Source organism: Triturus cristatus, chromosome 6, assembly GCF_964204655.1.
Source record: "Triturus cristatus chromosome 6, aTriCri1.1, whole genome shotgun sequence".
NCBI classification, from domain to species: Eukaryota; Metazoa; Chordata; class Amphibia; order Caudata; family Salamandridae; genus Triturus; species Triturus cristatus.
In genome coordinates this window covers 1,038,173,569-1,038,201,097 of record NC_140589.1, presented here as the reverse complement: position 1 = coordinate 1,038,201,097, position 27,529 = coordinate 1,038,173,569, and the positions used below count along the sequence as shown (strand labels likewise).

General features: G+C 40.2%; 1 protein-coding gene across 6 annotated transcripts in view; it reads left to right on the top strand.

The window, feature by feature from the left end:
* LAMA2 (laminin subunit alpha 2) overlaps positions 1-27,529 on the top strand; it is a 3,129,796-nt gene that overhangs the window by 1,386,643 nt on the left and 1,715,624 nt on the right. For all 6 annotated transcript variants that reach the window (XM_085611831.1, XM_085611827.1, XM_085611830.1 and 3 more), the window contains exon 15: positions 6,461-6,572. In XM_085611831.1, the coding sequence (XP_085467957.1) occupies positions 6,461-6,572 (112 nt within the window). The remainder of the gene's footprint in view (positions 1-6,460; positions 6,573-27,529) is intronic.

Genomic DNA, 27,529 nt, shown 5'->3' with positions numbered 1-27,529 from the left:
TTTCCATCACACTTCAGAAAACAAAAAAAGTCCTTTGTTTGTTCTTTCCTAATTACTGATATATCATGAAATAGTAAATTTAGAGGTATTGAAATGTTGGTGTGTGTTAGATTTAAACTGACTTTCTACAGCCTTTCCTTTCACTTCCTGTACCCCAGCAAGATTGTCACCTAGATCTCTTTTAAAACTCCTCCCACTTTGCAGTCAGAGAAATAAAAGTAAACACAGTTTTCCAAATTGCCATCAATTTGTCAGAAGACATAGCCTGACATTTGTTCTTTGCCATTGAACTCACAGCAAATGTGACAAGATAAACACAAAATGGGAAGGCATCTTAATTGCTCGTTCACTTTCTGAACTGCAACATAGCACCCCGCACCCCTACTTCCAACGCCTATGATAATAGTTGCGGATCACTATCTAGTACAATACGCCACCTGTTTACAATGGTAAAGATTCAACACTTCTAATATCCATGCTTAAGTTGACGAAGTAATATTAGTGTACTGGTTGGTATTTTAATGCAAGTTTCAAAAAATACATTTTTACTTTTTGTAACCACATACTTCATTCACGTAAATAGTAGTAGTTTGGGGTTCTCTATATAAACCCCTAGAGTTGGAGAAAGTGCTCTGCCAGCGTAAATTGTAGCAAAGACCACTAGTGCGAAGACAAAATAAATCCTCACTTTCTAAAATAGTTTTAATGATTTTGAATAAGTTTACACTCTAAGACCAAGATCATTTTTATTACTTTAATGTAACCTGTTTTCTTGAATGTGTTTGTGCTCAATATAAAGGTACTTTTTTACTGTTACAAATTCCACATGAATTGAGTCAAATTTCTGCAATACTTCCTTGGTTTGGTTCGTGCTATGACAAACTCTTAGATAAAAAATGCATTAACTCGTATCAGATATGTTATTGGTTGTTCTCTGCCTAGTGTAAAATATCCGTCAATAATAGGCATTTAGTATGATTGTTAAACAATCCAGCGAAGGAAACGTCATATTTGAAAGAACAAATATTCCTATGTAAAAGTCCATGAACACTTTTAGCGTGTCTGTTTTTTGCCATCTCCAACTTGCACCCCATGGACTTCTAAACATGTGCAAAACTGCCCTTTTTTATGTGTGAATTATTTGGGACAATTTTCATGACCTTTTTTAGGTCTCATTTGCCAGTCAGCGCATGCTGTCTGGTGCAAAAAGATCTATTGTGAATTTACAGTGGGCTTACCGCCCACCTGTTGCTTTCGATTGGTTGGCTTTCTTTTTTTTTTTTTTTTTTTTTTTGTATTTCTCATATTCAAAAAGGGACATCCTAGATGGGGAAACCCAACCCTTCTCCTCAGGCCTAATGATTCCGATCCCAGTGTTTAAGGTCCGAGGAGAGGTGGGGAGGGGACACCCCTCTAGTGGCAACTGTTTTCTTATTCAACTCCATTCCATTCGATCCGTCCAGCCATCTATGGTTTGGGGACAAAGAACCAGCAGTGTCCAGGTGAAAATCATTGGAATACTCTCATCTATTCCGCCATGCCACAAGGGCCGCCCAGATCTTATCATGGCATGTGATATCGCAGGCCATATCTGATTCGCTTATATATATGAAGTACTTCAGACATTCTGCGAAATTGGGGGCATTTTCACTTTTCCATGCCTTGCATATTTCCCGTCGTGCCAGGATGATAACAGAAAATAAATTTAGAAGCCAATTCATATAGTTCAAGATACGGTGTTAATCCGAACATAATCATCCCAGTAGTGACTACTAATTGTCTGTCTAGTACCTCAGACAGGAATCCTTGTATTTTGGACCAATAGCTCTTTAACATTGGACATTCTACAAACATATGCAAATCATCTGCAGCTAGCAATTTACATCTCGGGCAGTAGTGGTCCAACCTTGTGATTTTAACTAACTTTTTTGGAGAAATATACACTCTATACATTGTAAAAAGATGATTTTTTTTTTAGGGGGGCAGGCTTAACCACTGCATGAAGCAGTGAAAAGGAATCCGCCCACACATCCCCTAAGGTGTTAGCATCTAAATCTACAACATTCCCCCAGAGTCTTTGAAGTTCGGACTCCGTCACCCCCTCCACCTCAATCAAAGCCCAATACCAATAGGATAACTCTTTTTCCCATCTACCCTTCTTATTTACTAGATCAAACTTTGGGTTTGAGATGTTATTCCATGGGATAGTAGCCCACCAACCCGATAGCTGGTAATATTTAAATCTAGTAAGTGTTCCCCTGGTCATATTCGAGAGGGATTCCCAATCTAAAAGCTCTGAATCTTTCTGTAAGTCACTCCAGTGTATTAACCCTGCAGTTTTGAGGGGAGATTAAAGCCTATCCTTGAGGCAATGTGGGGTCCCCGGTGAATCCCATATAGGGGCTTTAGGGGCATAATAGGGTATGTTGAATCTTTTCCTGATATATATCCAATTTTTCAATGCTGTGCCTAAGATTTTTAATCTAACCTTTTTGTAATATTTAGAGTCTCCAAATTTGAACAGAAAGTATTCCTGCCCTTGTGGGATACCACGGAGGAGCGCCTGGAACAATAAACCCAGAGAGGAGGTGTCTGTCTTATCTGCCAGAAGTCTGAAGTTTTTAAAATGAAAGGAGTGGCAGTACGTCAATAGGTCAGGTAGAGCTAACCCTCCCGTTTTCAGGGTTCTCCTCATTTTCTTCCAGGAGATTCTCGATGTCCTTGTATTCCAAATAAAGGAGCCTATTTTCCCCTGGAGTTTAGCTATGTCTAAAGGGCTAAACATTAAAGGAATGGAGTTAAACAAAAAAGTAATTTTGGGTAATATAATCATTTTGATTAAGTTCACTCTCCCAAAGATATTTAGCGGAAGATCTGACCACCTTTGTAGTAGGCTACATACGTCCTTGTGTATTCTATCTAAATTGACTTTTGATATATCTGCTATATTCTGGACTAGGTGGATTCCAAGGTATCTCATTCACAGTTTTACTTCTGGGGCAACCACCACCTGATTCCATTGCATAATCTCTGTCTTTTCCTTATTGATCTTATATCCAGAGATCATCCCAAAGGCCTCTGCCTGATTAAATAACCTGGGGATGGCTTCTTCCGGGTTGGAGGTGAACAATAATAGGTCGTCAGCAGATAAGGCGAGTTTTAGAGTGAGATCTGCTATATTGAAGGGTTTAATTACCAAGTCAGCTCTCAGCTGACAGACAAAGGGCTCAATATATATGTTAAACAACAGGGGAGAGAGAGGACACCCCTGTCTTGTTCCACGCGATATATAGACCCAGTCAGTAAGTAAACCATTTATCAGGATTTTTGCCTTAGGAGATAAATAAATTGATCTGACTGCTGTTATGAATTTTTCTGGAAATCCAAACCTGGCCAGAGCCAACCATAGGTATGCCCAGTTGACCTGGTCAAAGGCCTTGGCTGCATCGATGGCTACAATAGTCAAAGGAAGTTTTTTGTCAGTGGCAACATCTATGGCGGCAATAGCCTGGAAAGTTAATTCATTTAGCTGCCTGCCTGGGATAAAGCCTCTCTGATCTCCATGAACTATAGATTTTATACCTTTAGCCAATCTCCCCGCCAAAACCCCGGCAAAGATCTTGTAATCTACGTTCAGTAGTGAGATTGGCCTATACGACTCGATCCTTGCGGGGTCCTTGTCAGTTTTCAAGATCAGAGTGACTGTCGCTTCTGACCAGGTTTGTGGAGTTATCTCCCCTGACAGCAATATCCTGTTAAACAGGGACGCAAGAATCGGGACAACTTTATCTAGACCTATTTGATATATTTCTACGGGGAGCCCATCAGGGCCGGCTGCCTTCCCTTTTGCCATTTTCTTAATTTGATTATACACTTCCCCCTCTTGTATTTCCGAGCTCAAATATCCCCTATCTGCCTCTGAAAGTTGTGGTAACTCAAGCTGATTTAGCCAATATTCAGCATCGTGGGTTGTGGGACCGCTCTCTTCTGCATACAAATCCTGCATAAACCGTCTTGCCTCCTTTGATATAAGATCGTTGTCGTGGGAGATGACCCCTGTGCCACCTATAACTAGACCTTTGATCATATTCCTGGCCCTATCGGACCTGGCCTTCCAGGCAAGCAGTCGTCCACATTTTTCCCCATACAAAAAGTTTCACAGTTTGCTTGCATCCCACTTATCCTTGACTATTTTATCTATGTTGGCCTGATATTCAGCTCTCATGGAATCCAATTCCTTCTGTGTAGTAGCTAAATTAGCCTGATGATCTAAAGAGGCCATCTGCAACTGTTGTTCCTTCAGTTTAATTTTAGCCAGGCGGTCATCTTCCTCTCTCCTTCGTATTTTATTTCTACTGATCATTATGGAGGTTAAATATCCTCTCAACCATGCCTTAAACGTTTATCAGACCAATTGATCTGTCGTAGTGCCGCTGTTTATCTTAAAAAAACTCAAGAAACTCCACCCCTAATTCTGCTCTCATTTCCTCTTTCAGAAGTATTGACCTGTCTAAAGTCCACCTCCTAACCTGATCTTCTTGCTTAAACCCAAGCTTTAATTCCACCATAGAATGATCTGAAAGTATGGCTGGACTATAGGATACAGTGTCTACCCCAGGTAGTAATATTTGATCTAACAAAAAGAAGTCAATTCTGGAGTGGTGTCTGTGTCTATGGCTGTAAAAAGAGTACTCCCTAATACTACCGTTTCTGACCCTCCAGATATCAAGTAGATTAAAATCTTTGATGGTATTTTTAAGCTCTATTTGTGTTTTACGTGGAGGGGTATATCTTACTCTTGAAGTGCGGTCTAGGTCTTCATTAAGGACCAGATTGAAATCCCCTCCCAGAATAATCGGTGCTTCATGATTTAAGAGACTCATTCTTAAACTAGAAAGAGCCCCTGCATAATCACTATTAGGTCCGTAATAAACTGCACAAGTGAATCGAAAGCTATTGGTCATAAGGGATGCAGTCAGCCATCTGCCTGAACAGTCAGTCTCAACCTTCTCTACCATAATCCTACTATTGGCTCGAATTATAATTGCCACTCCCCTAGTGTTTCCGCTCTGGCTGGAGCAGAGGAAATCCTGAATCCACCTTTGTCCCCTGAACGCTGTCTTACATTCTTCTTGCTCCAAGTGAGTTTCTTCCAAAGGACATATGTCGGCCTTTGATTCATTCAGGAACTCACAAATCCTCGAGAGCTTCCTCCTTTCCCTTAACCCATTGACATTCCAGTTTACTAACTTCATTATTTTTTTTTTTAGCTGTGTCTACCATGTAATAGGAAATTCTGGAATAGGAAGCTCAAAGACCCCGAATCCTTTTTTTTTTTTTTTTTAATAGGTTGGCTTTATTGTCACTCACATTTGCTTGCTTTATATTTAATAGCTTGTCTTCCTCTTTTGGTGTTTGACCCTTCACTGGAGCATTGCCTCCTCAGGATTCTTTCACTTGGCTGACTTGCATTGTTCCACAGCCCTCTTCTAAGGGAAGCACTTCATTAAAGTACAACTGTTCTCCTGCTCTCGCCCTGGTGCACTTTTCCCCTCAACACATTCCCTCCCACTGTGTCCCTTTTTTGCTCTCTCCTTTATGTGTTTATTTCTCATGTGGTTCTCTCACCATACTCCCTTGCTGTATGTTGCTGTTTCCCTTTCCCACTTCTCCACCCTGTTGCTCACTTTCTGGTGTGATGCTCATTCTCTTTGCCAAGACTTCCCCGAGCCAACGACCCCACCCTGCCAGGCTCCCATTTGTTGTCTCTTATCATGTGCTTCTCCCTCACTCTCATTGTTTTTCTTTCCCTTGTGTACTGCTTTTCTCCCTGGCCCCCCACTTTATCCTCCATTGTGCCCTCACAACTGTGGTCCCTTTTATATTTATTAAAAGAAAAATGGCTCCTGTGCCATTCTATAGGTGCACAAATGTGTTGTGTAGCATGAAAGCCTACAAAATGATGCGACCAAGAGCGGTCACGTCATCACGTCTTTTAATTTTTTTTATTTTTAACATACTGACTTTGCCAAAGCTTGTTTTTTCTAGGGTTTGTGCACCTCAATAATTCTATGTATCTTGTATCTTGGCGTCAGTGCATCATTTCTGGAGGCAGTAATAAGCATGACAGTGATTCTCTGGAAAGTCATTTGATTGTATTCATGATGTGGCGTGATTACATTAACATAACATTTCATAACTTTGTAATAAATATGTGCTGTGTGGGAACTGTGCGCCACAATCATACCGTCTGTCACAAACATCATCCCACTGGGTGTACATTTTCTATTATTAACTTCGATGGAGGGATATTTTTGCCACGCCATCTTTATCCATGATATCAGTACCATAACTCAGGGTCTTACTTTGTTAGATACTTAACGTGGAATGTTTTTTTCTTTTACATCTGCATTTTTTAATATACGCTTCTGTTTTGTTTTCTTTTTTTCATCCCGCCTAGATTGAGCTCTGTGAGCCTTGACGTAGCAGACCCGTCTTTGCTAAGTGGAGAATTTGCTCCGGCTGTTGAGATTTGCCACTGTCCTCCAGGGTACAGCGGAACTTCGTGCGAAGTGAGTATTTTGCTGAATGATGTGTTTCTTGTTGGTCTTACACCAGAGTTGACTCCCAAGGCCTTGGATCCGACAAATAACTGCCTTCCTCTCTAATATAAGTATAAAAAAGCAATCGGACACATGGTAAGGCCAGGGACATCTTAAGGATTTTGGGGGCCCTGGGCCAAATGTATTTTGGGGGCCCCTGTTCTGCAGAACCTTGAATGTATGGTCCAATTCCACCTCTTTCATGCCCTCTTAGACAGGTCACTGGCAGTGCACTGGCACACTGGTCCAAATTCTACATGTGTTGGACATCTAATATTTTGGGATAGTGACCTGTGTTTTCAATATTGTAACACGGCAGCAGCTCATTAATATTACTGCAAATAATCTCTGTGACATATGAATATGTGAAGTCCTGTTTTGTCGAAAAAGCTTTTTTATGGATGTTGCATGCAACATAAACATAACATTTCGTGCAGAATGTCTGTGATAGACTCTCACACATCACCCACATACAAAAATAAAGGAAAATGGAATTTGAAACAATCTGTTCCTGTTTAAAAATTTTGAAGGTTATCAGGGCAAGATACTCTGCAGAACAGAGCTGGCTCTATCAGGGGGCCCCCTGAAAGGCTGGGGCCCTGGGCTAAAGCCCACTTTGCCCATGCCTTAAAACGTCTCTGGGTAAGGCGGTTGCAATAGCTATAATAATGCACGGTGCTTGGCTTGCTTTGATCTCTTTGACAGGCTGACAACCGAGCAAATATTCTAGCTGTATACCATTATAAATGTTGTGAGAAGGGCCATCAGCGCCAACAGTCATTGCCACGTTTTAACCTAGCACTGTCACTTTTATCTGAAGAACAAAACGCGACGGCAGTATTCTACCATTCTACATATGTGTCAACAACATGTTCAAACATAGCTGCGCACCTGGATGATCTAATCATAGAACGTGTTGCCATAACAACTGGACAGTACTACGCAAATGTTTTAAAATATTTTCAAAGCTATCGCTTGTTGAGGAGACACGTACTGAATGTAGTTCTGTGGTCATTGTTTTTGGCCAATTTACAGCGTCGTTACTTCGATGGCAACTTTCAAAAATCAGTTCAATTTTTACCCTTTTCAGATATGAAAAACCTGCTCTCTGATGGATAGCATATATTTCGAACGGATGTAATGTTATTATATGCTATTCATTGGTATGTACATATCCAACACCTAATTATCAGGTGATGAACGAACACCTGAACATGGAAAATGTAGGAAAATGAGCCAGAGAAGTAACTAAATTAGAACGTGAGGCGAATGTTTTAGAGTATGTTTATATATAGTGAAGAACGTTGTCGTAGCCTGATGAGTAGTCCTCAAAAAGTTGGATCCAAACGTAAATACGAATTGCAAAAGATGTGGTGCAATCCTCATGTGTGCAATTTGTTTTTTTACACATCTTTGGAGCACAGAGGGAAAGTTTAAGTTCTATTTTCTTTTAGCGCCTTTTTATTTGTAGACTGTTAAAGATCAGGGGGCATATGTATCAAATACCGTTATTGCGATTCTCAAATAGCGATATTTAGGGAATCGCTATTTGAGAATCGCAAAACGGGATGTAATAAAAAATGTGTAAGTCTTTTGCGATTCCTTGGCATTCCGTAATTGCGATTAGCAAATTGCTAATCGCAATTAAGGAATACCTTCCCATTCATTCCTATGGGCTAGTAGGCCCATAGGAATGAATGGGAAGACATTCTCAATTTGCGATTCGCAATTTGAAAATCGCAAAATGAGAATGCAATTTCAAGGGTGCCAGGGTGTCGAAAGGACACCCTGTTGCACCCCTGAAATATGTATGTGTGCACATGTGGCGCACATACATGCCCTAAGGGCATGTAGGTGCATCACATGGCACTTTGAAAAATGCAAAAAAGTGCATTTTTCAAAGGATTCGCAAATTACCACAAACTTGAAGTTGGTGGTAATTTGCGATTCCTTACGGCCAAATCGTACTTTTTCTGTGCTTCATACATTGCATTTAAGGAATCGCAATTTGCGATTCCTTAAATGCAATCGTAAAATAGAGAATCGCAAATTTTGCGATTCTCTAATTTGCAATTCTCTTTTGGGATGATACATCCCAAAAGGACTTTTCCCGTTCACAAACAGGGCGATTCTGAGAATCGGCCCGTTTGCGAACGGGAAATGAGCTTGATACATATGCCCCCAGGGGACTTATTTACAAGCCCCTTGCACCACTGGTACTCCCATATTACAATTGACACACCAGTAGCCCCCTAGAGTTGTGCTGCTTTTCAGACCTTGCTAATTTGTGGGCTGTGAAGCAAGTTTTGAAAAAAAAAAGTTCAGCAGCAAATGTAACTCTTTATGGACAATGCGATGTGTATTTTACCTATCTATTGAGCCTGATGGCAGTATGCTGAATGCCCTTCATTGCAGTCGATGTACAAGTATTGATGCTGATGAGCTCAACTTTGCCTCCAGATAGCCGGTCCAGATGTGAGAGGACCACATTCAGGTTTTTGTTTGAAGTTGGCTTTGCAGCAGTAGGGCCAATTTCTCTTTTCACATTTATCAACTGACTTCCACACTGCTTTGATCTACTGGGCAATGTGTGTCTTGAAGGAGAGGTCGTTGTTGAAGGCATATCTCCGCAATGTGTTATCAGTAGAGAGCTATCTATGAATCCACAGATCTTCATCTGATTTTATTGGTGGCTGAAAATTTCAGGCATGTTTCCATGTCATCAGCGTACCAATAGATTATAATGCTGTTGTATTTGAACTGATTTCCAAGTGAAATCCATATAGCGTGGAAGATGATGAAGAGAGGATCTAGCCATGGTGTGCTCCTCATATGGCATGAAGTCTATCTCATTGTGAGGTATTTGTTTGGTCAAATTGTTACTGGTTTGAAAGGCATGAGATGAACAACCCAAGAAATGGGTCAGACATACAGCTTTAATCTCTAAAATCTGTGATAGCACCTAAAGGTTAACTGTGTCAAAAACTGCAGAGAGGCTAGGCAGGTCTAACATAAAGTTGTTGCTATCATCAATCGTGAGCAACCGCATCATCCACCTTCTGAATGTTTACAGTATCTGTGCAGCATCAGTAACTAAATCCAGACTCATACTCATGCACCAAGTGATGCTAGTTGATCTGATTGTGCAGTTGAATGGGGATCCCTTTCTATCTGATATTTCCAATGATTAGTCCCATTTTGAATGCATGACAAAAGATGCTTTGAGGGAAGGAGTAGCTGCCCATGTTAATATGGCGTGAGGGATTACACAGTGGTTGAGGGTAGGATGTAGTCATTATAAATGGGACATTATGAGCTCAGATGAAGCTCATGAAGCCAGTGTCTGAGATTGGCTTCAATTGTGTCCACTAGTTTCTCTATGCTATGCATACCTCCACAATGTGTCGAATTCCAAATGTTAATGAACGGTGACCTTCAGTTATGAGACTGACTGCTCTGGACAAGTCTTGGGTCTCAGTGCATGTATTTGTGTGCAGTGCCACTTGGGGATTGCACTAAGAAGGATCCAAACTCAACATGGCATTGCAGCTAGATCATTCGGCCCTTCTCTTGCATGCCAATCGGTAGTTCTTCAAATTCACTGTAATGCTCTGATCGAGACCTACCGCATAACCAGCTTGCACTGCAGCTGCACATCATATAATAGACTATTCAACCTAAAACCATTTCCCAGCTATGGCCCGACACCCTAATTCTACTTTCTCCATCATCATCTAAATTGAACTAGTAACGAATATGAAGGTAAAAACTAATAAAAGAAGTTCAGACAGGTACGTCTATAACAATAGAAGATAATTTTACACCTTGTGTGAAGGGAATTCACTTTAATTTAGCCAATAATGGATTTACTTCTGTTGAAGACTATGTGATGTTTTCTGAAGCAACTAAAACCTACACATTGTTTTATTATTCACAATCATTAGTACCTCTTTTCCATTTGAAGTAGTGGAAATAAATGGCAAAAGTCCTACCATTTGAAATGAAGACAACTTGGCTTTTATGATGATTCTCATCACACATTTGCCATTGCAGATCCCAGTAAGAATGTATGGGCATATTCAGAAGTTATATTTGTCGTGTGTAGTGCTACTCACACTCTACAAAATGTCACTCAAAAACCAACAGCTGAAGCCCTCCACCTAACATTTTGGTGTGGGGATCTTCGCCACCTTAACGGAGATATCCTCACATAGAACTATACATGTTTCTTACATTTTCACATTAAACATGAGAGGGACCAGGAGGAAGGCTGGAAAATAAACCACTAAAATAGGTGAACAAGCTATAGCTTGCACCCACGTCATTTACTGACCAGGAGCTCACATATTCCATCACTCATAATATGTGAAAGGGCATCACTGATGGCCTCTCAAATGACATCATCAATGTCATCACTGATACTATCTTCAAAGACACTGCTATTCAGATTACTTTATAAACCCTTACATCATGTAAAACAAAAGGCTGTAATGAGACCCTAGTCATACACAGCATAGAGTTAGTGGGTGTAAATGTGTGGATGCATAGACTGGAAATAGCACAGGCCCTGGAGGAAAATGTGATTGTGCAGTTTGAAAGTTATTTAATGCACTGTTTACAAACTAATACAACTTAGGGTGCAAGCAGTACTCAATGTTAAATAAGCAAAAGGCTAAGCACAGCTGATGTGGGTTGCAGGGCCATGTTTCAAAGTGGGTTGTGGTATAAAGCAAAGCTGGTTACAAAAAATCTATTAGAAAAGCCAAAGCTTCCATTGACCATATGTGGATGTTTGGGCATGTACCTATGTTAAATCGTTATCATATAGTGCGATAGAAAGGTCTATGGAACAAGGATGTTTCTAAATTGTGTCAGCTTACTTCTAGAACTTCACTGAATATTTCCAGGCATTGCAGATTGTTGAATAATGTAGAATGGAGGGGTGATCCACTCAGAGGTTGTTTAACTCACACTGTGGGAGGAAGCATGGGCCTAAGGCTGAATGACATTGTGCTCATCTCCTGCTATGAGTGTAATGTATTTTAGCAAACTACAGAGGGTTGTCCATAAGGCCTGGCAGAAGATATCAGTTGCAAATGCATACCTGTCAACAATGTGACTTATATTGCAGGTCTGTGAAGTCTTTAAGAGGGTGACATGTCAGGGGGATTAGAGTACAAACTCATTTTGCAAGGGAGGTCTAGGATTAAAATGGGGATACCTCTATTAAAGTCTATAGAGGCATTTTGTTTGCTGTGTGAGTGAGTATCAATAAAAAGAAGGGCAACATCATTGAATGTGTGTCACTAGACAGATTTGATATGTGTCAAATATGTGGTCAAAGGTTATGTCAATTGTCACTAGATTGGTGATATAATATTGGGCACAGGTGTAGCGGGTTAAATTGCTTCATGACCACAAATCCTATTGGACACTGTCATAATGGCTGGATGATGTCATTTGAGATGTCATCAGTGATGTCATCAATCGTGATGTCATTTAACATCATAAGAGATGTAATATGTGAAGTCATAAGCAGTGCATCACAGTAGCACGTTATAGTTAGTTCACTAAACTATAATTGGCACATTTTAGAATTTCTTTCATTTTTTTTAACCATTAGTGCTGATCTAATTGCAACATTTAGCGATAAAGCCACTTTAACTTTTGCTTTTGTCAGGGAAGTTCTGGGAGTTTTGTAATGTAAACTAAAATTAAATTTCCATACCTATTTATAACATCCCTTTAACCTTTGTATTTTTCAATAAATTCCTGGCATTTTTTGATTATATTCAAAGTTGAGTATATGTTCAACCCCTCAGGCAACCTGCGACCAATGCCCCAACTGAGCTGCGAGTTGTGGGCAAGAAGCCCAAACCATCTGTGAGCAACTATCTACCTTCTGCACATAGCCTTGGTCTGTGTGCACTGCAGAGTTGGACACAGGGCCTGGCTTGTAGCCAGGCCCTACACCCATCATTCACAGGGTGCCCAACTCGCACCAAGCACAGCATGTTGCCATACACGTCAGAGGTTTGGTGTTGTTTTGGACAAAATATTGAGTAAAAAATATCAGGAGACAGAAACATCGGAAATTAAAAATCGTGACACTCAAATACCATGATGCGGTAATGTCATTGACAAGAATATCGTTTTTTTTAAGTAAGTGATATCATTTTAAATGATAGAAATGTTTTTAATATTGTTTTCAATAATATAGTGGTTAAATATATTGTTTTTTTAATTATTTGAATGTATATTAGTTGATATAAACATTTTATGTGTTACTGTTGTTTATATAAATGTTATAAATTTTTTTAATAGAGATTGTTCTTTTAAGTGAATTTGAATTGTTACTTTAGTTTGTAATAGTCATTTATAGTGTCATAGTGGGTTGTTCGGTTTGTAGAGCGATAGGGTGGGAAGTTAATTAGGTAATAATTATATATTATTTAATACATTTAATTAAATGATTGATATTCATTCTGCAAATTATGTAATGCTGATTGATTTGATTTGTTATATGTTATTTGTGGGCTGCATGGAGTGGGAAGTAAATTAAGCAATAATTACCAATTAACGAATTACAAATTAAATAATTGCCAATTAAATATTAATTGCTAGTTCATTGCTAATTAATTATTTATTTGATTTGTAATTAAGTGACTTATGGAGTACTTATTTATATTTCCTTTTTTGTTGCAGACTCCTGGGTTTGTAGGGGTTTCATTAGGAAGTTAAAAAATTAACAATTTATTATTAATTGGTAACTAATTATTTTTTAATTATATACAACTATGGAAAACTGATTTATTTTACTTATATTTTGATTGCAGGATGCTAGGTGTGCGGTGGTATAGGGTTGGAAGTTAATTCAGTTGTAATGAATTAACTATTAAGTATTATTTGTAAATTTATAATTGTATTGTATTTTAAATATGTAACTTATGGAATATTTTTTTTATTTATATTTTAGCTGTGGGCTGCTAAGTTTGTAGGGGTCTAGGCTAGGAAGTTAATTAAGTAATAATTAGTTACCTATTACTAATTGTTAATTATTTAATTGATTTTAAACATGTAAATCGTGTTTTTTTTAAATATATTTTAGATACAGGCTGCTAGGATTCTAGGGGTATAGGGTGGGAAGGAAATTATAAATTGAGTAGCTATTATTTCCTTAATGATAATTCATATTTTATTGAATAGTTATTATGTTAATCCATTTTTTTTAGCTTTATTAATACATATATACATTTTTCATGTTCATTACAAATATTTCTATTAAGAGTTTAATATTTGTTCTACATTCATGAGGTAACTTGTCAAATGTAATGTGTTTGAAGTGAAGTACTCTCTCTTCTCTTGTTTAGACTGCAGTAGGAATTGTAAATGTTACTCCTCCAGAGTACAACACTTTTTCTACTGTTGCACTGGTTGGAGTGGGAATAGTACATTTCACCTCTTTGAAATCCAACTCTTTCTCTGCTGTTCTCCTTTATGGAGTGAGAATAGTAATATTAACCCCTCTGATGTCCAACACTTCCCTTATTGTTGTGTTGTTTGGAGCAGGAATAGTAAATGCAACCCCTCCAAAACCAACACTTTCCCTGCTGTTGAACAGATTGGAATGAGAAAGTAAATTTTACTCCTCTGAAGCCCAACACTTTCCATACTGTTGCACTGTCTGGAGTGGGAATAGTAAATTTTACTCCTCAAAAATCGAACGCTTTATAAACTGTTGTGCTGTTTGGAGTGGGAATAGTAAATGTAACCCCTCCGAAGTCCAATACCTTCCCATAGTTGTTGAGACTGGAGTGGAAGTTAATGAAGTTCACCCCTTCAAATTCCAATGCCTTCCCTACTATTGCACTGTTGCACTGTTTCGAGTGGGAATAGTACATTTTATCCCTCAAAAATTGAACACTTTCCAAACTGTTGTGCTGTTTGGAGTGGGAATAGTAAATGTAACCCCTCCGAAGTCCATCATTTTCCCTACTGTTGTTTAGACTGGAGTGGAACTAGTAAACTTCACCCCTTCAAAGTCCAGTGCTTGCACTACTGGTACTTAGACTGGAGTGGGAATAGTAAATTTAACCCCTCTGAAGTACAACACTTTCCCTAATGTTGCACGGACTGGAGTAGGAATAGTAAATCGATCCCCTCCAAAGTCCAATAATAAACTACAGCAGGAACAGCATATTTAACAATCTTAAACTCCAATAATGTTCATAATATTGGTAAAATAGATTTTATAGCATGAATTGTTTTTAAAAGAAATATTTTATATTATTTGTTTTCATTTTTTTTATTTATTTTAATGTTTATAGTATCTTTAGTAAACATGTTTTGGGGATTAAATTTTTTTTATATTTTGTTTATTGACTACATTAATTTATCTATTTTATCTTATTGAATTGCTTATATTTTTGTGCCTTTATTTTGTATGTACCTTGCATAGTTAAATAAAGGTTTGTGAAAACAGTCTGCCAATGTTGCGCATAAAAAGCAAAGATGGGCTACATATACATACACTGGAAACGGCATATTGTGGCGGCTATTTTGTAACATGTTTGTAACCGATGCATATACTGCTATACTTCTGTAGAATACAAAATACATGTCAAATCTGCCATCCATAACAGAGTCAAAATAAAACATAAACTATACAGGTTAAACAAGCATTGCCATGTAGTCAGTAATATAATCCATATACATCAAAATGACCATTTTTAATTTTTTCTAGAAGTATAAAAGATTTATTTAATTCATAACCTATATCTGTTTTTGGAAATGTACTCCATATTAAATAAAAGCAATAATTTTAGAGAGAAGGTTATTGTTTTGAATTATTGTTTTAATTTTTTTTTATAAATTAAGTGAATATTTTAAAACATTTAATTGGAAGATTTCACAAACTTTAACATTTTTCTATTTAGTTCTTGATTATTAATAAATATTTAAATTCAATTTACATTCATACTTTACATTTTACAAATACTTTTCATATTTGTTAGAAACAATAATACACTTTAATCATTTGCCCTATATTTTCCCATAGGGAGATCTCAGCTACAGTAGTGAAGCTCTCCAACTATATGTGTAAATTTACTAGTAGTAACATTAAAATCATAAATCCAGCTAAAAGAGGCCCCACCCCTGATTTGAGGAGGAAGAGGCAAGTAAGCCTACACTTAGGTGTTAATTACACTAAGAAATTGTAAATTGCAAAAACATGGTAGAGTTACATATAGGTCTAGTACTAAATATACACATAAATATACGCATGTATAAATTACCTTTGTGCAAAGGCCCATTGGTGTTCTGAATGCCAAACTCTAACAAACTATTTTTTTCAACTTAAGAATATTATTTTATTGAGGTTCAGTTTTCTGTTAATGATGTGATGAATTGTTTAAGTGGAGTAGACAGCAAATGAAGGTGCTGGGCTGCCTTTCATGAGAAAGAAACATCAAAAAAGTAATTAATCTTCAAGGATGGGGCACCGTTCTGCTCTCTCCCTAGCACTGATCCATTTATGCTGCCAGGCGCCAAAACAGACACCCTTGCACTACAGTGCAAGCGTTCCTGTGTTATGGTCAGCATAGTTTTTGTGCAGAAAGGAGTCCCTTCCTGCACAAAAGCTATGCTGAAAGGCTATTCCCTCTATGTATGTGTGTGCAGAATTCACCACACATGGAGAGAGGAAAAAACAAGAATACGTAAAGCTGTTTCTCCTCATTTCCTCAGTCTAATCTAGGCAAAGGATTGTGGCATAACTCCATGTCTATAGGTCTTTGTAGATGAAGATTTGCATCATTAAGCATAGGTGGATGCACAGGAATGCCCATACACCAGCCATGGTACACCTCCCTGATGCAAAGTAATGCAAGGCAGCACATTGAGCTGCGTTGGGTTACTTGTTACAAACCAAAACAAATTATGATTAGCATTGATTTGTAAATCCCAAAAGCAGGCTTTGCATTGAGTATGTGTTAAAAAAGTAATTCACAGCCTACACAAACTCTTTGTAAATCCGGGCCAAAGGCCATAAATGTGGCACAACACAAATATTCCTCACTTTAGCAAAAGACAAAACTAACCTCCACAGAATAGCAAAAGGTGCTCATCAGTGATCAATATATCAGTGGTTATTGCTTTTACCTCCGAGCGTATCACAAGTGACCTCTAATGAACTTACACAATTTAAAATGTAAACCAAATGGTTGTGATTGAAGGTAGGAATTTGATGGGTTTTGGAAGGTGTCAGAAAACGCCTAAACCCACCATATAATAGTCTATAAGAAACAAAGGGAACTCATTTAGACTATGATGGGTAGCCTGCCATTCATCTGGGTGGCAGATATCATTTTCTCCAGCACCCTGACTGGAATACTGACCTACCCATCATGAGATTTTGACCGGGACTCTAGAGATCTTTGAAAGTTTCTTCACTGAAGGCAATGAACATTAAGTGAGTGGCCGCCATGTTTCAGGCAGCCACTCCTCAAACATTCTTGTTTCCCAAAAACAAAATCCCAAAGTGGGAGCTTGTTTTGAAAATCAAAAAATAAATTTACCCGCTGCTCTGGGTGTTTTCCCCCCATGGTGTGAGTGTTATTTTTCATTGTTTTCTGTTCAGAACTGCTAGATTTCCCATTGTGATCCCAAGCTGAAAGTTAGTTAACTGGCCACCATGTTTAAGGCGTACACTCATCAAACTTTGTTATTTTCCATAAATAACCTCCCAAAGTGGGAGTTTGTTTTAGAAAAACAAAAAAACATGACCCTGACACTTCGAAAGTTTTTTCCTATTGTGGGGCGATCATTTTTATGGCATTTCCATTTGAAACTACTAGGGTTTCCCTGGCTGTTCAAAACTGAAAAATAATACACCAGATCATTCACTCCAAATGAGGTAGACAGTGGGAGGCACCTATAACAACAGCCCCAACTCCATTGGGCCCTCAGTGTAGGGTTTGTGGTGGGAGAGTTAGAAAAATAGCGGGGGCACAATCAGTTTGGCAGACTACCCTATCTACCAAACTCTAAATCTTAGTATTTTACCCACAACATAGGACAATTTCTACTGTCACATTATCACTCCACTGAGAAGACACTATACTGTTTGGTAATTTGGCAGGATCACATTTGTGTTTTACAGTCATGATATGGCATCATAGTTACAGTAGTGATCACCATTTTTTGACATTCTTTGAAGAATGGGAATATCTGGTCTTATCGCAGCAGAAGTTAGTGCTAGGAGTTTCTCCTTCTAAATCTGTTGGCTTTTGCAACTTCTGTAAACCTCCACCATTAGTAAATTAGCAGGACAGGACGTAGTACTCAAATTTTCATTTCTATTAGGGAGACCTGGATGTTTCTTCATAATGGGACTGTACTCAAAGAAGTGATTTCCCATCACACTAGTGTTGTAGTGTGTTTCTTTAAACAACTTATAGAGGACTTACACTTTCTAAGGCTGCTGGACATTCTTCCTTCACATAAATTGTAGAAATTGATTCCACTGTAACTGTCCCCTGTATCAAAAAATTAACTCTCAAATCGTTTTATGTCCAACAAATTAGCAAAGATCATTCAATAACCAGGGCAAGTAAAAAATAAAAAGCTAATAGATAATAATAATGTTACGCTTTATCATTTTCATTTGTTCAGGTTTCTCTAAAATGAAAGATTCATGAAAACTATCTGAAAGTACCTCAAGCTTTCAAATGTATCACATGGCAAGTCATGAATCACCAAACCATAAAAAAATGTCTCTGAGCCAGTGCTGCAGAGATCAGAGCCATAACACAATAATCAATTACCACCCAAAAGTAAACTGTTCCCAGGTTTCTGTAATGTATACTTATGTTCTGGCTGTGAAAGGGAAACAGGGCAAAGCTTCAAGTCACATGAATGGCTTGTGTATCATGGCCTCTAAGCTCTGATTTTTTTTTTTTTTTTTTTTTTTTTTTTTAATTATTTTTATTGCAGGAATCAGTAAATCGTTACATGAGCGGCCAACATTATATCTTAAACCAGAGCATTGAAACACAACCGGCCTCTAAGCTCTGATGCAGGTATAGGGACCTTGAAAAACAGTCCAGAGAACAAGCAGTGACTCCAAACTTGTACCATACAATGTTGCATCTTCAGATGGCTTGATACTGTGTAACAGCTTTTTGGGTTTATATTTTATGCATTAATAATGACGAATAATGTGCCTTTTCACATTTGACTGTACATATACAGACTGGATTTACATAATTACAATTGAAACGAAATGACAAAGATGTGTAGAAGTGCATTTATTAATGTGTTTTAATTATGGCACATTTCCACGTTAAATGCTATTTTAGACAAAATGGATGCCATCTTTGTCACTCACTCCTTCTTTTACTCCCAGCATACAACCTCTCCCCACAGGCTCCACAGCACTTATTTAAACTGAGGTCATATTAGTTGATTTCTATTGCTGCGTTGTTTAGCTCACAATGAACTTCCTATGGTGCGGATTTACGATTGCAACAAGCATCTCTATCTCATTTGTTCCTTGACCGGTTTATGCACAGAGATAAAGGGCCTGATTTAGATCTTGGCAGATTTGGTTCCGCCTTCGCTTTGTCAGTGGTCTACTCAGTCTCCGACTTAGCGGTTCATCCACCCTATTTAGATGTTGGCAATTGCATAGACGAAACACCGCCGCGGTCATGCCATCACCCCAGGAAATCTAGACCGCGTTCACGGCAGAACAAGCAAAATCAGCCGTTGGATGGAGGACTCCCACTTTGTCCTCTGGGCCAATCACGATGTGCCTTCCCGCTGGCACAACTGTGGTGGGGAAACCTCCACACCAGAATTAGCAGAATGGAACGTATATAAGGCACAAATTCACCTTTACTCACCTTCCAACTTGCTGTACCACCATGGACCCGATCCTACACAGCCTGTCTATGCAGCTGCTGGCTGATCAAGATATAATTCAACACCGTCATCGCCGGAACCGATGGTAACCTCCCCGATTACCTGTTACCTTTTTCACTTGACTGTTAACATATGTTCAGAACTCGTACATTAATGAAGTACTCACACAAGCAATAACACACCAATGTGCTTTGCATATATCTCTAATGTTGATGTTTACAGAATTTAAAGTAACACAACTGTATAACCAGATTGTGTTCATAAATTTGGTGCCAGCTTCCCTGCGTTTCAAAACCAGTACACTTGCACAAAAAGGTTATCAAGTCAAAAATCAAAAAATCACCATACAGGTGTGTGTAAATAAGTAGGAAAATTGTCACAATAAAAACATATACATTACACCTCATTGGGTGTAGTGCACTGCAACATCTTGTAGAAATTTCAGTAGACAAGCTGTTACCCTCACCCCATACATTTTCCAGAAAATCAATGGCAGTCCCATATTTGAAGCACTTGTTTAGTGCAAGTCCTCTATTGTAAACAACTGCAATGTTCAAGTTATATTACAATGTGCAATGCATATGTGTACGTACTTATCATTAACCTAGGTGAAGCAAAAACACCTGTAGTAAAATATCCTTAAAAAATGTCTCAACATTTGTTGGTGCAAGTGTCCACTACTATGTTGAATGGCTGCACCTACATTCAAATGACCACCACATACCATGTGAACCATTGTATGCCCTTAACATAGAAGACATTTACAAGGTATGTAGTTGTTATTGCCATCATGATAAATATATATCTGCACTACACATTTTAAACTGAACATTGCTAGAAACATATGCAAACAAAGAATAATGCCAGGACAAACTTGGTAAAAACAAAAATTCCGATATATACACAATGAGAAAACTCTCAACTTGTATGAAACAAGGCTAAGTGTCCACAAAGTTTTGTGCACATGTGCACTCAGCTTGCCTCCAATTGCACTGCTAGGACAACCTCCCTGGGAAGGGGCTTCTTGTGGACAGAGCAGGACCCTCAAAGATGGTTCTTGGGAAGGGGGTGCTTGGAATCAGTATCCGTGGGTTTTGGAGTGGGGTGGTATTAGCAGGGTTGGTGTAATTGTGTGGCCATGCCAGGTACCCCAATCTCCACCTTATACACGTCCCAGCGTTTCTCTGGGTAAGGCTGTCACAGTTTGTGGGACGGGAGCGTAGTGATAGGGTTAAACTGAAGGTATATGTGAGAAAGGAAGACAAGTCTGCATCAAGAGGGTTCTGCCATCATGGTTATGCTTTGTACATCTTTGGCTATTTATTGGTGGACAATGGGGGGGCATTCATCTCCTCAGGAGGAAACTGGAAAAGAACAAAGAAGAAACATAATCAGGCCGCTGTCCTAGTGATATCTCAGGGGAAGAGTGCTCCCATCACCCGTGCTCCATCTTTGTGACGTGCCTAAGTGCAAAAGGGGGGTAGCAGTGGTTTAGGGTGGTGTGGCCCGTAATCCCACCCAGCAACTCTTTAATGAAAAACTGTGCTCCGGGCACCTGCCTGTACCCACAACCATCCTGGGCCATAGGGAGGGGAGTCCCTGCCTCCGCTTCCCTCGTTGGAGTGCTGGACCCACAGGCGTTTCTCCTTGAGCAGTCTCCTGCGAGGTGGTCTTCCTCGTCTTGGGACGGTCCTCCGGTCTCCAGCAGCTTCTCTGCTTCCTCATTTTTGATCCCTGCACCTTCTTCCAATGCTCTTCCTCCTGGAGTTGCAGCCTTCGGCATCTTCACGCTGCTCCCGGCTCTGCCCTCCTGGTTCATTGTTGGTCGGCCAGCCTGCACTATTAGTGCACACAGTACACTTCCGGCAGGGGACATAGCTGCTGCCATGTTGGATCTGTTGGGGCACTTCTCCGCCTCAGGAGAGGATCCATCACAGGTGGTCTTGGGTTTGGGAGGGCTTTGGTTATGGGAGGGATGGTCTTGGGTTTGGCATGGGTGGTGTGCTTTTGTGAGGGGTAGTCTTGCTTTTGGGATGGGACCTTTGCCTTTTAAGGGGTACCTTGGATTGGGTTTGAATGTGGAAGGGATGGGTTTGGGTTGAAGGGGAAGGTGTACATTTGAGAGGGGTGGGTGTGGCAGGGCTCAGCACAAGAACAAACAGAAGAAAGTGTCTGTAGTGCATGTGTCTGTTGATGGTGCATGTGTCTGTTGATGGTGCTTGTGTCTGTGTCTGTGGGTCTGGTGTATGTTGTGAATGTTTGGGTGTATCTTGCTTTGTTGGTGTGTGTTGTATGGTTGAGTTTGGATGTTTCTGTTTGTTGGGTGTGTGTGCTGTGGAGGTCTGAGTGTGGTGTATGTAGGTGTGGTTGTGGATGTGCGGTGTCTGGGGCTATGATTGTTGTGATGGATGTGTCTTTGGTGGTGGGTGTGGTGTCTGGGGCTATGATTGTGGTGATGGATGTGTCTTATGTGGTGGGTACAGTGTCTGGGGGTGTGCTGGGGTGGTGGATGTGTTAGTGGTGGGGGTCAGTATATGTGACTGTGCTTAGTTGATGGATGAGTCTGAGGTGGTTGGTGCAGTGTATGTGGTTGTGGTGGTTGTGTCTGGTGGTGGGTGCTGTGTCTGGGTGTATGCTGATGGTGGTGGATGTGTCTGTGGTGGTGGGTGCAGAATCTGTGGATATGCTGTGGTTTACAGTTATATCTGTGTGTTTGGATGTGTGTCTCATTTTTGCGTTGTTTGTGTGTGGACGTGTTGCTTGTGTTTGTGTGAGTGGGTGTATGCAAAAGTGTGGGTGTGCTTAAGACAGGTCTGGGAATAGGGACTTTGATTGAGGACAGGGAGGGATCTGGAGCACAAGTTTGGAATGATTGGGAGGCTGCGATCAGTGAGGAGGCTAGACCTTGAAAAGAACGCTGTATGCCAGATATGGCACTGTGAATGCCTTCCAGGTAGGCTATCATTTTTTGAAATTGGCAGCCAAGTCCCTGGATGACATTCGGGGGGCGGGGTGGCAGTCTAGGCCTACAGAGATATTCCTGATGAGTTCAATAGCATCCTCACTCAGGGGACAGGGGTAGGGGGTGAGGTGACTACTGTGAAGGAGATGCCACCCCTTTTAGGAGGGTGGAGATGGTACTTTGGGTGGTGGACAAGGATGCAGGTGTAACATATGCAATAGGGTCTGCCAGCACTAGGAAGTGCTCACTGGAGGGGGCCTCTCAAGAAGCTGTAGAGTCGCTGGTGGCCTCCTTTGCACTCCCCTCACCCTCCAGGCCACTGGCTCCCTCTGTGTCGGTACCAGAACCACTGTGGCTAGCTGCTTTCCCACCAGTGTTGGCACCTTCTCCTTCGCCTGCCCCGGATGATGCTGAAATGACATATACAATAGTTGTTTTGAATGTGTGTAAACAGAGCTGATCATGACCTTTGATAACAAAACAGTTTCCAAGCTTTCAGAGTTCATCTGCTTCAAGGCTCTCAAACTTTGCTTCAACATTAACAGAAGCTCATGTATGTATGCAACATTATCAGAAACCATTTGGTTACAGTTATGACCTTCCCCGTGATAGCTCCTATATCATGTATGGTTTTTACTCTTATCCATCATTATGTATCACACCTCTGAATGGTTTGCCTTTGTAATTTTAGAATAGTGAACTGATGTCACCAAAAAGAATATCAACCAAAAATACATTTGTACAGTGTGTTCACAAGGCCCTAAAATCTGCATACTGTCCATTCTCAAAAAATACATTATAAAGAAATGTGTGTCAACGAATACTACAATGTTGTACCAAAAGTAGCGTAAACTGAAAGCAGGTCATCTTTGTTTGGGCATTTCTCAATGATGACAATTACTCCAAGCCAGAAAAGCATATGTCAATTGTCAAAAATGATATATGAATTCTGTACTGAAGTAGCTTAGTGACGTATTACATACTATGTAGATACATAGGCTGTTGAAGACAGTCAGAAATAAAGATTTAGGGGACTGACAAATTACTTCTACAGCATATGTAAATAAATAGCCCTTGAAACATTTCTAACAACACTCCAGTACACTGGAAAACATTTTCACATTCCACTCCTAAATACCTATAGTTATTTGAAGTTTGTTGTGTCTTTGTGGACTTGTTTCACTAAATAGGCTGCCTGTCACTGTAGTGCAAAATGTTTAAGAACAACACTGCAGTTTTTACATACACTGAGTCCTAAATGATACTTACTTAAACACTCACATATAAATCACAATATGCAACATATTGCACCTTGATGTATTGCAAAAGTTGACTAATGAGTCATGAGTGTGGTCTGATTTTAAGTTTTCCTGCTGGGACACTCCTACAAATATGTGATACAACTTTCCATCTTGCAAAATCCATTTAAGTGTTACAATATTTCTCCATATTTGAATCATCATCTGTACATTGAGAAATGCTTTTGGGTATGTGTTACTCTGTCGCCAATGTGTACACATTCCTGTCTGTGTTTCCACAAAAAGTGTATGCCTATCCCAATTATTTGTCAAAAAACAGACTGGCTACACACACATATTTGTGAAGAAGTGAGACATCATGCTAAGCTGTCACTTTGAAAATGTATGACATAGTATTTCTGATGCACAACTAAATTTGGATTTTTTTTATTTCTAAATGTAGCCATTAATACTGATTTCAATAGTCATTTTGGATGACATGCTCATTATTTTTTGTGTAGAATCCCAACTTACCAATGTGACGTTTGGTACATCCACTGTATCATAACTGCCTGGTATGCTATGTTGTATGTAATAGGGTTACCATTACATCATCACCAAAATTGAAGGAGCATCGCACCTGACACAATAACCACTACTGGCCTGTTTGGTACAACTGTCCATTTGTTGCTAACAGGAATGAGGTGGGATCCTCTCCGACATAGCACTCAATTGTCCATCAAGCACCGAAAAGGCCACTGCAAAGATGCTGGCCATTGGAGGGGGGGGGGGTCAGGGTGTGGCATATGCGCCATTGGGAGGACTGGATGAGCTGGACTTCAGCCGACCTTTGGGTTGAGCGCTGCAGGTCGTCCAACCTTTTCCGCCAGTGGATGCTCGCTGCTCAAAAACACCCTGGGTCCGCATCTTCCTAGCGATGGCCTTCCAGATGTCATGCTTCTGATGGGCGTTGCCCTCTATGGATACAAGAAATGATGGGCAAAACAATGGATTTGTGACTTTTTGTTTGTTTGTATTGATGTAGCACAATGTTGCTACCTCTATCACTAGCCTAACTCATAAGCTAGCATACACCATGTGTATTGTCACATGCTGACCAAAACCAATATCTAAATACACACTTTTGTAGTGACCTGTTGCCTACCCTCAACCCAGGGCATGGTCTACACTCACCAATCCAGGCCTGTGACATCATATAGCTCATGCATTTCCTGCATATTGTGTGATGTGACCTACTTTAGATCAGTGCAATAGATTGTGAACTACTGGAGGGTAAACTTAAATACTGTGAATATTGGTCTCTGTGAGTAAAGGGCCTGCAGTTTGGACATGACACACTTTGACATGGGAGTAGGCCTGGGCAGAACTCGCGGAGTTTCACACTGCAGAATTCCGTGGAGTTACCAAAAAACTCAGTGAATTCCACAGAGTTCCACGAGTGGGCGGAGTTACCGGATCTGACTTGAAAGGCAATCTAAATACAGTCTCTTGCGACAAGCACTCTTGCAAATAACAGCCCATCAGATGGCAAATCCATATCTTGTGAGTGGTACATAGGCTAGACACCTCAAAAAGCAAGGAGTGTGTGGTGCCCTGGTGCCAGGCTCTACATGGCAATGCTAAGCCTCCATATTGCTTTAACAAACATGTGACTGACCCATTCATGCAGCAACAACCGGCGCTGAAGCCACCTCTTTGCAGGGTGTCTGGTGCTATACATAACAATGCCCAATTAGCAAAAATGAGAAAGTGAGCTGTCGTTTTAGACTGGTTCAGCACGTCCTGCAGCCCACAAGCCATGCTAATGTTATGGCCAGAGCTGCTTGCTGATGTAATTTGCTATGGCCAGAGCTGCTTGTGTCTGAGGTACCTCAGCCTTCGGATTGAGACTGAGAGCTGTCATAGCAGAGTGACATGGCTCGTGAATTAGGGGTTTACACACGGCTGGTTGCTTTGCATGTTGTGCTTGGAGTGGAGTAATGTGCAGCCACTGACCAGCTCCAACACATGCCGCCTCGGAAGAGAGAAGGAAGGAAGCATGCTGCTGGCATTTCCAGAATACAATTTAGCATACTGCTCACTGCCACCTCCCGACAGGCTGAAGGTTTGGGCTTTGTGACACCACCATCTACCACTAGAGTGCATGAAGAGTATTATTGTACTGTAGCTATATTAGGAGGAGAAAACAACTTGGGAGAGTCTGGACTGGAGTCATGCCCCGGTAAATCCACTATGCGGTGGGTGCAGAGTTTATTCTGAACTCTGCTTCCCTAGCGTAGCACAGAGTGGTAAAAACTCCACCAGCGGAGCAGAGTTTGCCACAAAGCCTTAAATGGGAGTCCAATGAAATGAAGTTTTAGCTCAAGTAGAAAGGTAACTCTCCCTTTTAACTGGCGTCCATTTAAAAGCAGTCAGGGGCATACTGTAGTTAAGCCATACATATTTTGTATGAGTATAAGACTTGGTAATTATCAAAAAAGTTGCTTTTGAAAATGTAACCAAAGTTCAAATGTTTCTCTAGTGCAGACATATGAACCCTAGGAGAGTGTGGAGATGACATCCACACATGTACTGCTTATTTCCAGACCTTGCCACCATGGAAAAAAGGAATATAATCAAGAAGTTCAGGTTGAATAGGCAAACTATACTGGATTTATACCTTCAGCTGGAGTCATATCTTCAGAATCCAACAGAAATTCCTCATCTATTACACCAATTGTCAAACACATGGCAGTACCTCATTTTGTGGCCACAGGATCCTTCCAATGCACTGTGCCAGTATCTGGTGGTATGCCACAACCAACAAAGTTCAGTGGTGCGCTACAAAAGGTTATATCTTCAACAGCTTCATCCAGTTTCCAAGGCCTGCAGGATTTTGCCAATGTGAAGGGTGACTTTTATGGTGTTGGTCGCCTACCACATGTGGTTGGAGCAATTAATGGCACACATGTTGCATTAGTGCCACCACACACCAGAGAACAGGTCTACCAGAATCAGAACTACTTCCTTCCAATCAACATGCAAGTTGTCTGCTTCTGGGATTGGTACATCACAAGCGTCTGCACTTTACACCGGCTTTGCCCATGATTCCTTTTTACTACAGAACAGCCCCATACTCCTGTAAATGTCTCAACTTGGACCTGAGAGGGCCTGGCTTGTTGGTTAGTACAATCTTTCATTATATTGTTTGGAGTATTTCTAGTTGCATAATCTGGAATTGTGTTACATTATGTTGACTTTTTTTGTCTTTCATCTAGGAGAGTCAGCTTTTCACAACCAACCATGGTTGTTGGAACTGCTGAGGAATCCAATAATGCCAGAGGAAGTCTGCTCCAATGAGGCCCATGGAAGAATGTGGCGGCCAGTAGAGCGGGCTTTCAGGCTCCTAAAGATCAGATTTTGTTGTCTGGACAATACTGGTGGAGCCCTCCTCAACTCATCCAATAAGGTGAGCCAAATCACCGTGGCCAGCTGCATGCTCCACAACATCGCCCGGCAACAGAACATCCCTTACATCGTAGAGGATGGAGACCATGAATAGCCACCAGGTGAGGATCCTCATATGCCAAATGAAGATGATAGTGGTGAAGAGGAAGGAGTTGACTTACGTCAAGAAGTCAATGACAACTTCTTCTCATGAGTGTAAGTATATTTTGCATGTTATCTCTTTCACCATTATACCCACTATTGATGTGGTTGGTGAGAGAAGTATATGGTGTTAGTTTTTCTGGATGAGCAGGTTCATGGAAAATCAGGCCAGTGGTGTTTGATGATCAAACTTT